This window comes from Aulonocara stuartgranti, assembly GCF_965226115.1.
Source record: "Aulonocara stuartgranti genome assembly, chromosome: 4".
In the NCBI taxonomy this organism is placed as follows: Eukaryota; Metazoa; Chordata; class Actinopteri; order Cichliformes; family Cichlidae; genus Aulonocara; species Aulonocara stuartgranti.
The window spans coordinates 15,851,080-15,864,880 of NC_138942.1; the positions used below are offsets into that span (position 1 = coordinate 15,851,080).

Genomic DNA, 13,801 nt, shown 5'->3' on the forward strand with positions numbered 1-13,801 from the left:
AATCATATTGTTGCTTTTTGTCGTGTTTAATTTGTTGATTCTGATCCATTTCGGTTTGTCATCCATTAATACCAGCCAGATGTCGTCACATATGGTTGCCTACTCCTTCAGATGGTTCACAATAAAACTCTTATTTAGGAATAAAGGGTTTTGGAAAGTGCTGTGTTTTTATCATTGGAGTAACTTAACAGAAAGTGGAGTGGATCTGAAAGTGAGGCTTTATACAAAAATAGTGCTGCAGTGACAAATGGGCGAACATGACTCATCACACAGAGAGAATTAGAAATAAAGCTTTACCTCCAGCACAGGCCACCTTCACATTTAGCCAATGCAACTTAGCTTGCACTTTAGCTAAAGTTACACTTATGTTAAGTGTAAATATGTGGGTTTAAGCAGGAGCTTATTAATTTAGTACAAAGACTGATTTAATGTATTAAAAAAGGCTAAATGTTTCCATGTTTCCACTTTCAGCCTGGCAGATGATTGATATTTACTGTAAAGAATGGAGGGGTATTGATTTTCCTGTTTTACTTGCTGTAAGATGGGGAATGTGCCAGTCTCCTAAAATGTCAAACTGTACTTAGACCATTATCAACCTTGCAATACAATCCTGCAGTTTTCTATTTAATTCTTTGTGCTCGTATTTGTTTTAGTATCCTTTAAAACTGCTGTTAAAGGTTCTTTATTTCATGCTTTCTGCAAATCGGTTCCTTCAGAGCGCCCTGAGCCGGCTGTACAAATAAACGCTGCCTGCCTTTAATGGGGGTGCACAACAACACCGTTCATGCAGACTAGTGATATTTTATGCAAAGCAGCTTAAGGAGACGCCTCTCCGTTCCCTTTGTCAGCTCGATCAGCACGCCCAGCTGCAATTTCTAGGAATAGTGACTACAAATTATCTCTGTCAGCAGAGTGTCGTTTCAGCTTTTTAGACTTCTGTAATATGCTAGGTGTTGTTGGGTTTGCTTAATTCATAGCACAGTGGCTGGAAAGCAGTTTACCTGCACCAGCCATGGTGACCATTCATCCTGCACAATGAATCTTGCTGGGTCACCTGACGGTGGCATCATTAAGGGGACAATTGGTATTATATTTTTACACAGACAGCAGAATAAGAAGCAGAAGCTTCCTCACAATCACCCTTACACAGATCAATGTCAGATGAGTGACCATTTGTGACAAATCCGTCCATGCACGTGGAACAAACACAGTCGCTTGAGAGTTTCCAAACACAAACTGAGTACGCACGCACACACTCTCACACCTCTCCCTCATTCTTGTGCAATGACGTATGGTCCAGAACGCACAAATGTGCATGCAGTCTTGTCGGCGTGGTCGAATGAGAGAGCGGCGTGTAAGCGGCGTGTACCTGTGACTGGGAGGATGTACTCACCGCTCCCCCGTTCAGGATCATGGTCATCTCGGTGGGCTGGTAGACGTTGCTGCGGAAAGGAGCGCTTGGCCTGGCACCGGTGTTGCTGCTGTGCTGCCCGGCACCGCCACCGCTCCTCAAGCCTGGCGTGGAAGAGACGGACAGAGATTACTCACCCTGACTCACCACTCGGCTTACTGTCTGGAGGAACCAAAGAAACACTTGCAGAAATGTCCTCCTGCAGTTATTACTAGCCAAGCATACAAATGTGTCCAAGAGTTGCATTAGTCACTTTGGCCTACATTCCTCCTACAAAGCTAAATTACGCCTGTTTGCTCAAAAGTATCAGATTGTGCTGTACCTGCAGTGTTCTCGTCATTATATCCATAGCCCTGGTTCTCCACAAACTGCCTGTGAGATAGAGGGGTGTCATCGTCGAAGCTCGTCTCCCTCATCCGCGTTGAGTTCTGGGATGTGTCGAAATAATCCGGGGCAGTGGGTTGGGGTGGGGGTCTCAGGCAGACGTGAGATTCGGGAATGGCATGGAAGATCAGCAGCAGCCAGCCCTGAGCAACCAAAGCAATAGCCAGCGCTGGGTCATCCCACTCTGGAGACCTGCCGAGCCAGTTGTTTCCATACAGATAGAAGCCCACCCAGGCCACCCACAGCAGCAGTGACATCAGGCAGGTGACCAGCAGCCAGATGGCACTGCAGCGCCACTGACGTGTCTTGCCACACAGGGCCAGGGAGGCTGCGGTCAGCGCAGCTAGTAGGAGGGCTAGCACGTAGCTGCATGCCAGTGCGAAGTCCAGAGGAAGATACTGACAGGCAGCTTTTCCTTCCCTCAGCACGGTCAGAAGCAGCCACTCTGCAGCAATGATGCCCTGTACGGCACTCAAACCCAGTGCCAGGCCGGTTAAGGCACAGCCACCAGGGCTGCGACGCTCCCTGCCAAGCCTGCGCAGGCGGACGCCCTGAACCAGCAAGCAGGAGAAGCAAACAGCAAAAAGGAGACCCCATAGGGCCCTGCGAAGAAGACACAGTGACTCATCCCGCTCAATCAGGTAAGCAAAGCTCAGGCCGAACAAGCCAAGGATACCGAGAAGCAGAAGGAGGATAGGTCCCACGCCGCTGCGCTTCTCGCCCTCACTGATGTGGCGTAAACGGCACAGCAGGACTAGGGCGAGCAAGATGGCAGCCAGCACCCCACCGGCAGCCACAGATTCAACGGCCACCCCCCATATGGAGTCCAGGTCACAGAGGAGGGTGTACGGACGCACAAGGCCCCAGCCACAGCCTCTAGGGAGCGGCTCTGGCTCGCTGTTGGCACAGTGAGCAACAGTCAGCAGCAGCAGGAGGAGAACTGGTGGGAACGCCATCTCTGAGAGAAGACAGATAGCGAGATGATGCAGAGGTAAGGGGCAATGAGGGAGAGTGGAGAAAAGTAGGGGAGAGAAAGTCAGTAAGTCATTCTGGTCAATAACATTTGCAAAGCTGTAGAGCTGAGCAGTCACTCCCACAGCAATCATTCCTTTGTGTGACAATAAAGACAATCGGCCACTGCTGTGTTTTAGAGAGGGAACAAAAGACAGTAGTTCGTGCAGGGTGAATGACTGAAGCCTTTCTAACACACACACGTCCTGTTTCACCAATAATAGCCTTTAGCCAGACCTTTTTTGAACCTTTTAGAAGTTTTTTAAAGGGTTCATTTCTGAGGTAAATGGCTTCAAATAAAAACAGCAACCCTCCCATGCAATGAAAAATACAAAAGAGCCCTACACAACCTACCTACACAACAACAGAGTTTTTGGGGTGTGATTTGTCTAGTCTTATCCAGCACACTAGCCTTTGGAGTGCTGACAGGGGAGCTGCAGCATCATGCATATTTTTATGAAAAAAAACAAGAGAAACAGAGAAAGGAACTACTGTACACTCAGTTTGGCTCACTATCAGGCATCTAAGGGCACCTAGCGACAATCTATTGTAGACAACAGCAACAGAACCTCGAGCACAAGTACAAACATTTGTGTACTTTTGAGAAAAGTGTCCCAGTGAGGGGAAAAACAAAAAACAAAAAAACCCACATAAGCACTCTGCAAAATCAATGCCGTCTCAGTCTCCCTTTTCCTTTATTCATCACAGTTGTCAGCCACACAAACACACATAAAAATACACAATCTTTCATTTCATTGTGGGCTTTGCTGGGATGATCAGCGCTGTCGTTTCACCTGACAAAGCTGTGTGTTTTATGGGAGGTTGATCTGTATTTAAAGGCGCCACAACACCGCGCGCACAAACATATCTTCCTGCCAGGCTGCTGTCACTAAGCTTTCGGGCATTCTTTCCAGGCTGGCTCATGCACACTGCTCTTTTCTATCCTCTCCATGCTTACAGCTGCACGTTGGATTGTTTATTTCAGAGAACTTTAGTCACAGTGCGAGTCCGCCACGAACGTCTCGCTGTGTCCACGAATAGACAGTGTTTGCATACCACATAGTGAACACTGGATATTTCCAGCTTCATGTCCTCTGTCTCTCTATATCAAGTAAGTTGGGATGAGTCATATGGTTGGGGCGATAGAGGAGAGTACTAGGTTTAAACACACCAGTTATTAAATAGAGCAGACTGGAAGAAGAGAGAAATAGACTCAAGACATTTGGAAAATACGAGGAAGTCTAGTCAATAAGTAGCAGTGTAGCCCCACTTTGGGCTGTACTGTCTTTGTGACATTTCTGACTTTCCTGTAAGGTATGACAGTAAAGAGGAAACCAGCTACAATCAATATTTTTTAACAACATTGCATTAAATAAAAACCATCGCTCATATTCCCATGGAGTCCTGCAGCTCTCTGCTGCTCTATATTGACTTTCAGCTCATTGTTCAGATGTCTGTCTGCCACTTTACCGGTGCCATTTACTTTTAGCTTCTAACAAGAGCTCATTCTAACTCTCCTTTGACAAAAGGACACTCAACAGTAGATTTAAATATAGCAGGTTGACTCTAAACTAATGATTAAGTTGCTTCATAATGGCTGGATGTGTAGATAAGCTCAAATTGACTGCTCACATGTTTGTCACAGCTTAGAGCGCAACATTGGACGTGCTCTAAAATCTCAATAAAAACAAGCAGATTTGAAATAATTTAAATGCTGTATTAATACAAATAAATCATCTGAGACTTAACAGTTCTTGTGTTGCTCCAAATTAATTCAGTGCATTACAGATCTGGACTGTAGGATGGGTCAGGCTAACTGCCTGCGCTCTTTTTTCTCCTATGCAGCCGTGTTGTTCTAACACACGCAGGATGTGTTTGGACATGGATGGGTGGACGTCATATGTCACTTAGTCTTAACAGTGTCTTCTTAGGTGTGCAGGTCACCCGTGACATGTGCACTAATGTACCTCCATACCATCAAGGATGCTGACTTTTGAACTGTGTGCTGATAACAAACCAAGTGGTCTCTCTTCAGTGAGGAGCCAGTGGTTAATCAAGGTCTTGATGGGGGGTGGGGGGACAGACAGACACTCTGTCTCTAAAGCTGAGACAGAGAGAAAAAGAGCAGTAGCCCTATGGCATGCGGTTTGCTTGGTGAGTTGTACCAGCACCCACTAGTCAAGGTCTTTTTTTCTAATGGTACAGTTTTACATCACATAGAAAATATATTTACTGCCCATGCAGTGATTTTTAGTACTGCAGTTTAAGTTTAATGAAGTACAGGCTGAGGCCCTAAAGGTCACCACTGTTTTAGTTTTCTGTCTTGTCCTTTGCAGAAAGAGATTTCTCCAGATTCTCTACATCTTTGAATTATATTATAAACTGTAGCTAAGATTGCTTACACATCATTTAAAAAAGACCAATAACACCCATGTTCAAACCTATTTTGCCACAAAAAAGGTCATAAAGATGTAAAAAAAAAAAAAAAAGGATTATTAATCTTCTATAAGAAACTGAAAAACACAATATGTACTGCTTTATAATTCTTCTCCAGACCTTCCTTCTCGCCCTGCCTGCATAGTTGGACCATCCATTTATTTACAAGCTTTTGATGTTTCTTTCCTCATATACATTTAAGATGGATTTTTTAAGAGAGCAGTTGTTTACAAGTTTGCGAAATAGCATTATTTATTTCTCACCCCCCCCCCCCCCCCCCCCTCCCCTGAGGGCATAACAGTGAAAGATGTGTGCATATATATATATGTGCGTTGTGCATATTCATGTGTTTCGAGCCCTTTCATGTATCCTTCAGAGATTTACACTCTCCAAAATTCTTCTTCATGCCTCCTCATTAATAAAATTCTTTGCTCCCTCATTTCCTGCTTGTTATTTCCTGTTGTCTCATCCCATCCTTCCTTCCTTGCTGCAGCAGCTCTTAGCCGCTGGTTATTATTGGTCTATATTAACAGCAATCAGTGCTTACAGAGGAATGACTCACCAAAACACACACACATAAAAATCCAGAGCTGGATCTTTTTGTGCATACAAAAACACCTGACATTATCATGCACGCCTCAATGCACAAAAACACTCATGTTTCCTCCTAACATCATCCCGCTTTTTATGCTCCGTCACTAAACTACAAGAACAAGGGAGAGCAGCCAAGGAATTAAAACCTCACTCGCTCATCCTCAAAAAGCCAAGCAGCCTGCTCCTCCTCCTTCTTTTTGTCTTTCTTCCACACATCCTTTGTCACGTTGTAATTACTGGGACATTAACGCTTTGCACTCGAGACAAGTGCACATCACAACAGGACACGGAGGGACTGGAGCTTGTGGCCTGCACACTCGTGACTTTTTGACTCGCTCGCCATCTCGTCACCCCCCTCTCACACAGATGGTTGCTCTGGCTGCTTTTTGAGTGGCTTGGCAGACCGGTAAGCTGCAAAGCTGAAGGATGCGCAGAGAGAATGGCTGCACACATGCACAAGCAGCGAGACGTGCATGTGCAAAATGCTACGCAGAATATGCCGCACACCTACAGACACCTCTTTTTTACTTCAGCTTTACACGAGTGGTTTTAGAAGCGAAACTGTCTGGCCTTTTGGTTTGTGCAGCACAGAGGATGTAGCCGCCGTCTCGCCCTCCCCTCGCTCTCTAGACGTGTTTCTCTCTCTGTCACTCATCACGCAGCCATCTCTGCCCTCCCCTCCATTAAAAAAAAAATCCTCTATTCTGTTGGATTTTCAATGCCACCGCTCCTCCAGAGCAGCCAGAGCGGCCTCGACTTGCTGTATTTGAAGACGTCAAATTGAAATCAAATCAAATCAAATCACTTTTATTGTCACATCACATGTGCAGGCACACTGGCACAGCACATGCGAGTGAAATTCTTGTGTGCGAGCCCCACAAGCAACAGAGATGTGCAAAGACAACAACACAAACGAGCAAAATACAAGAATGGCCAACCTGAAACTAATAAATATATGTACAATATATAATAGTGTATGCATTTCTGGATGTGTATACTAAATATTTTCCTACGTGTGTGTGTGTGTGTGTGTGTGTGTGTGTGTGTGTGTGTGTGTGTGTGTGTGTGTGTGTGTGTGTGTGTGTGTGTGTGTGTGTATACACATTTTTACAAATTAAATAGTAAAAAAAAAAAAAAAAAAGACGTGCTGTGAAAGATGCGCCTCGTACACCTCGACTAGTCCCCCTCTTTTGCTACCCAGTGTCTAATCCCTAATGCACCGTCTTGCTTCCATTTTGGCATCATTTCCCCTTTTCTGCTTGTGCCCCCTCGCGCCTTCCTACTCCACCTCCTCATCCCCCCTGCTTTCCTTTCCTTTTATTTTCACTGTGTATCTTATGTAACTGAGGGAAGGATCCAGCTCCTGCCAGTTCTGCTGCATGGCTGCTGTTTCTCAGGCTTCATCTTCCTCAGTGCCAAGAAGCCTGCTGGCAACCAGAGGTCCATCTTAGTCCCCTTCATTTCCCATCTAGCAGTGTTACATGTGTTGCTTTCGCATAAACATACTGGCATTATGTTCACGCAACAGCTTGGTGGCATTTACTATGGGTGGGTGTGTGTGTGTGTGTGTGTGTGTGTGTGTGTGTGTGTGTGTGTGTGTGTGTGTGTGTGTGTGTGAGAGAGAAGGCAACACATTGTGACACAACACTGATTGTGGAAAGAATGCAGCATGCAATTCCTTACAGCGCTGCTGTTAAAACGCAACAGGAATACAAGCATGAGAGTGCAAATGTGCAGCACTGCAGTCATTCAGATCTGCCCCAGGCTGGATAGGCAGGGATGGGGGTGGGAGGGGGATAGGGGTTGGGGGGGTGGGGGGTAGAAACAAGCTGTCCTGTACAATTACAAGCTCCAACAATTATCAGACGTAGCTCACGAGCAGATGCTTTCTAATTACCCTTGTGATAATTGGGAGGATTATTACGATTTGACAACCCGCAGTAATTGTCATTTTTTGAGTCTTATGCCGAGAATTTGAATCTGAATGGGGATGAATCTGTGTCTGTACGAGGGCTTAAATGCATAGGTATACATCTGGAAACGCATGGATCCAGCTGTTGAGGTGAGCGGGTCAACTGCACGTCTTGTCCTGCCATCTGCTTGCTGGTGACACCGCTCAATGACGCCAGCATTATCCACCTTTTCTTATAACACTGCATACGTTTACATTATTAGCTGGGGTTATATATATAATATGAACCCAGGCCTGCAGTGGCTTCAGGAATGAAAGCCTGGTCTGAAAGAGCAACTCGTGTTTGTCCCTCTCCACTGATTCATCCTTATAGAATATTATGAAGGTTGCAATTAGATCCTTTCAGGGCCTTTTTTTTAAAAATAATGATAATGTTGTTTATATAAAAATCTTTGCTACATAATAACTAGCTGACAAGCAAAAAAAAAACAAAAAAACAAATAAAGTCAGGATAGTGCATTGACAAAAATCTATAAATTACTTAAAATACTGACCATTTGAATAACAGGTGTTTATTCCTGTAACTTTTTCAGTTATTAAATGAAGTACATTATAACCAGTTAATATAAGAGTTAGTTTTATTCTATTCTTTCTAAGGACCTAGTGCTGTAGTGTAAAAGTATATTAAGACTGTACATGGTCTACAGATGAAGACGTTCTGAGTGAGAGGGCTGGCTCGAACATCTTCTTCCTTCCAGTTTTCATCAACCAGTTTTAGAGGATCTGAGAGGGTTTTAAATTAAACTTGGCTTGGCTGGACTTGGTTTTATTTCCTATAGCGACGAGTCTTCTTTCTCTCTTGAGAACACTTTGACAAGATGACCAGAGACAACCTCTCTACCAGTGCATTTAACCAGAGTCACAGACATTCAATGATGAAAACCGCCAATATGTGGCCAATTTATATGCTGAGTCTCATGCACGAATATATATTTCTATACTTCCAAGTTTTGTACTTCCTGCAAGGCTGCTGAAATAAACAGACCTGAGATCCCAGCGACACAGCAGCAGACATCCTAGAGTTTCCTGTGCATGGATTGGAGACATCTACAGCAGCTTTGATCCTGCAAGTACAGCACGCTTTCTTCAGTATTCCGACAAGATTTTTGTCGTAGCCGGTCAACTGTTACCCATTCATGACGCCATTTTTTTGATGAAGGTTTATCATAAACAAATGCGAGGGAATGGATTTGCTGGAAAGCATCCAACCTCCTACTTCACATAAAATAGCCAAAAGTGAATTCCATCATCTGATCTGACTGCGTTTGTCAACAGTCTTGTGACATTTGTGAGCTCGATCATAATCCAGCTGGTAGCAACAGACAAAACAATGGAAATTTAAAGAGAAAAATGAGGGAAGTGATGTGTTATTGCACTGTGATGTACATGTGGGTGCTAAAACAGTGGGAAGAAGTTGGAAAGGCAAAGTTAAGGGGAAAAAAACCCCTCAAAGACAACATATATAAACAGGTTTAGGAATAAAAAAAAACCTGAAAGAAGAGCCTGAAGAGACGTGATACATTTGCCACACCAAGCTCTTGGGTGCCATACTGAAGAATCTGACAGTGTAAGTATTCTCCCAAGACTCTTCAGACATCCCTGGCCACCCTAATTAGGCCTCATTACCATGTGACTGGACTCGCAGCGAGACCATATGCTAATTGACTTGGCAATTAAGAGCGCCAGTGTTTATTCTCAACCCTTACTCCCCTCCCTTGACTATCTTGTCTCTCTCCCTCCGACAATAACAACAAGCGTGAGGTGACGGGTCAGATGTGAAGGCATGCCAAACCCCAAAGTGTACCCTGAAACTAGAGCCACGGACATCTGGTGTCACGTGTTCTGCTTCCGTGTGACACGAATGAGCTGCATCCATTATAGATAACTTGATGGGACCCGGGGTGGAGATGAAGGAGGCTGGGGTTGGAGGGTGGGGGTGGTCACAGGGGCCCAGGGAGATCAGATTTGGTTAGAGAGCGTGATAGTGATCAGAGAGGCAAGAGGAAGAAGGAACAGCCGGATATGCGGAGGAAGAATTGGAGCGAGGCTCTTGCCTGGAGCGTGTGTGGGTGTGTGTGTGTGTGTGTGTGTTGGAAAGGGTGGGAGGTGCATGATCACAAATACACATATAAAAGGAGAAGCAAGGAGTTCCCATGTAAGTGACAAAAATACCCCATTTTATACAGTCAGCTGCTTCATATGTACATGAAGCTACACACACAAACACACATACACGTTTACAATCATCTGAACACGGCACATATGGCGTCCTCCCAGAGGACAAACTGTAGCTTTATTTTTCCCCAAGAGGATGCTAAGTAACTCATGAATTCACAGTCTGACAATAAACAGCTTCAGCCTGCTGAATATTGATTAATGATAGAAAACAAAGCACTCCAAAACAGGCCAGTGAGCTTACTCGGTACACAATCCTGCGCTCAGAGCTCGCGTATCATCTATCTACTGATCAATAAGGAGGGTAATCCATAAACTGGCATCAGTTTCCATGCAAAGATCCTTTTTCTAATTGGGCTCAAGAGGTCATTTAAGTGTGATTTCTTGTCAAGTTAGACATCCAGGGCACTGTGTCCTGTCTGCAAGGCCAGCATGAGAGGTTCAAGTCTACTAAAAGGGACACCCCTGTGTTTTAGCTGGCCAAAGAAGCAGCTTAATGCAAACACAAATTCAGAGAATGCCCTTTTCTTCTTTTCCTTTTTTCAGCATCCCCCTCTCTCTTAACAATACGACCACATGGGAGGATCCCTGGGGGCTTCCAGAAGAGTGTGTTTGTTTGAGGGACCAGAAGTAAGGCCATTGTTATCCTGGGGGTGGGGGGAATGTGTGTGTGATTCCAAAAATAAAAGAATGACATCTAACCTCCGAACTAAAGCACGGCGGAGTGATTGACACTCCCAAAATATCCCAGTGTGTTGTGGGGTGAAAATGGAGTCGCTGCCACTAAAAGAGAGCAGCGTTTCTATCCTCGTGAGAAAAAAACCTCAAATGTCTCACCAGTCGAACTGCTTCAGTCATTTTCTTTAGTTTTTACCTAATTTGCCTTAAGCTCGAGACAGTATGAGCTGAGCATCGTGCATGAATATACATTTCTGCAAAAATGCTCAACCCATGTTTGCCCTCTGCTCCCCACACCTGCATTTGGTGCATCGCCTTTTTTTCTACGGCTGTCAGTGATGCAACTTCCTTCTCAGCTGATAAACCCCCCTTTAAAAAAAATCGGCCTTAATACAGTACAGACGCAGGTGCATTCAAATAAACAGTGATTCCCTGTAGGGTATTCAGCCAAACAGCCCTCAGTAAATGTCGTGCGTACACATTTCCACAAGGATAACTCCCCCTGCCCCCCCTTTCCCCTTAAAAAATCAGTATCTGTAGGCGACATGGTGAGCAGCACGTACCTTGAACGACGTAAATTAAAGATGTTCGAGGATGAAGACGGGTGCACAGTTGTCAGGTTTGATGGGAAACACAATAAAAATGTCACATTTCGTAATGAGCTCCGCTCGCTGGGTTTGCGTATTCTCTCTCCATCCACATGGACCCTTATGAGATAAGACCAGAGGATTCCTCCTGCTCCTGGTTCCACACCAGAGGTACCCGGTTATTCAGCCCGTGTCTGTTTTCCTCAGCGGCAGAATGTGCATGAATGGAAGTCCAAAAACAAGAGAGAGGATGAGACAAACCGGGTTTAAGGGTTGAAATATTTAAGAGATTCTTTATCGTTTTCCCTTTAAATCCTTTGTTCAGCAGTGCGCATATTTGACTTTGATTCGGCACCAACGTCGGAGTGTTCACCGGAATAAATAAAACAGACGGCCGGTCGGAATCCTGCGATGCCCATAACAACACGGATCCCCCTCTTCCAGTTACTGCGCTGATTATGCCGCTGAATGTCCGGGCTGACTCTCGCTGCTCCCCGCTGCACCTCTCCCGACTCAGCGCATCACCGAAGCTGCGCTCCGCATAACGTGCGTAATGATAATCCTTCTACGCGCACAGAGAAAGTGACAGCTCTCCACAGCCGCCACAGTCCCCGCCGTCTCTGTCCTCGTTCACTGTAACCGTGACAGATTAATTGATCACTGACACGTGCACGCTTTATTAGCTCGCTGCACGACGAGACTCGAGCGCGTGCACGCGCACACTCCACTCCACCTAAGATCTCTGTCACTGTTTCAGCCTGTGAGCACAGATTGGACCCTCTACATGCAACTCTGTCACATCCAGCTGGTGCGGCACTGTTCCGAGCTCACAGAAAACACACCAATGCAACGTCAACTTATCCAATGCGTTTCCGATTGTGCCTTTCAGAATAAAGTTCTCAAGCTAATGTCCTCTATTCCAATAGAGGTAATAAATAGTAGTAATAAACACGCTTAATAACGTGGATGACGAATGAAATGGCATTTAGGTTGATGGCTATAGCTCGTTAGGTATCCCGGGTTATCTACCAATTGGGAGGTTGGGGGATTGCATGCCATAAAGTATCCTAGGGAAAGATATTTGAACCCTAAGTTGCTCTTCAATTTATTCATCAAAGCAGATTGAAATGTAAAAATGAGGCATGCTTTACGAAGTGCTCCGAGTGCTCCTTGTAGAGTAGAAAAGCCCTATATAATAACTACTTTTAAATCTCTCCGACTTCTGTTCTCGTGGACCGTTTTTTTGTGACTCTTATTTTTACAGTTACACGATCCACTTTCCGGGATTCCTTTTGTTATCTTGGGGATCTTGACGGTAACAAATTGTGGTGATTATTATTTCTCGCTCACATCACATGCTTGTTGTCTCAGCTGCTCCAGTCCATCTTCCAGGGAGGCTTGGACTGGTGGAACACCCCCACTGGCTCCTACCATCTCATCCTCGTCTTGGATTCCCTGTTTTATTAGTGTTGCAAGATGCGAGTCATGGGGAAGGATTTCCATTTTACAAACATTCTACCCCCAAAAGCAGCCTAACACGTCTGACCAGGTGACGGTAATGCTTGCAGTGTGGAGCTGGTGCAAAAATATCCGTTCACAGAGAAAGGTTTAGTTTTATTAGATTGCAGGTAATCCAGCAATTTGGGGGGCGGTGTTCATCTAAATTTTGGCTTCTGCATGTTAATGGTACTAAGCCAAATCCTGCTGCACCACGAGGAAGAAACTGGGAAGCAACAACCAGCAACACTCACATTTTATACATTTTCCATGGGACTGGCCTCTATCTGGTCTCTCTCCCCCTTTTCCCCGCTTTTCCTTTCACATGCACTCCGACTCATAAATACATGCAAAGTAAAATGACATGCAGGCTCTGGGCAGTAAGGAGGCGTATCACATGGAGTAGCAGCTGAGGATATGAGACTAATCTGACAGGTGCAGGCTGGGAGAGTGACAGCATGGGAAGAGGGGGTGGAGGAAGAGGAAGGGGGTCACAGCTCAAAACAGAAGGACTGAGAAGATTAACGGTCCTCTCACTCCGGCATCCGCAGACAACATCAATTTCATCTTTATTCTCATCGTTTTTATGGACAACTGCGAACAGGCAGGGAAATCGTTATATAATCACACCTAGTTAATCACAAGAAATGGATTTTAAAGAACATCCCGATGTGAATACCTTATCTGGTTAGAGTAATAGTCCAATTAAGAGGTTTATTACCATGTAATTCCTGAGTGTGGAGCTGGGATGGGTAATTAGGCCACCATTTTGAGCCGCAGAGTTCATAAACACAAAAGAGAGTGCTGAGAAGACTGATACCTCTGTCGTGTCAGCCTCAGAAATATGTGGAATGAAATCAACTTATCATCAACTCCGAAATTAAGTAGTTAACACGCTAGAAGTCTTTTATTTATTCAACACAAACGGCAGCTATTTAGATTTATTCTCACAGGGACTAATTATGTACGTGACTAATCTTCTGGCAACTTGTTGCCAAGCCAAAACCGGAGATCCCAAGGAATTCGTTAATTGTGGTAGGCTAAAAAGTCCAAGGG

At 44.9% G+C, this 13,801-nt stretch overlaps 1 protein-coding gene across 1 annotated transcript in view; it reads right to left on the bottom strand.

Moving 5' to 3' along the window:
* gprc5ba (G protein-coupled receptor, class C, group 5, member Ba) overlaps positions 1 to 12,075 on the bottom strand; it is a 17,284-nt gene extending 5,209 nt beyond the window's left edge. Inside the window, exons 1-3 of the mRNA XM_082531366.1 lie at positions 11,225 to 12,075; positions 1,734 to 2,753; positions 1,394 to 1,515 (exon numbers count right to left, since the gene is read on the bottom strand). Of these exons, the coding sequence (XP_082387492.1) occupies positions 1,394 to 1,515; positions 1,734 to 2,751 (1,140 nt within the window). The 5' untranslated portion in view covers positions 2,752 to 2,753; positions 11,225 to 12,075. The remainder of the gene's footprint in view (positions 1 to 1,393; positions 1,516 to 1,733; positions 2,754 to 11,224) is intronic.
* Positions 12,076 to 13,801: the final 1,726 nt, after the last annotated feature.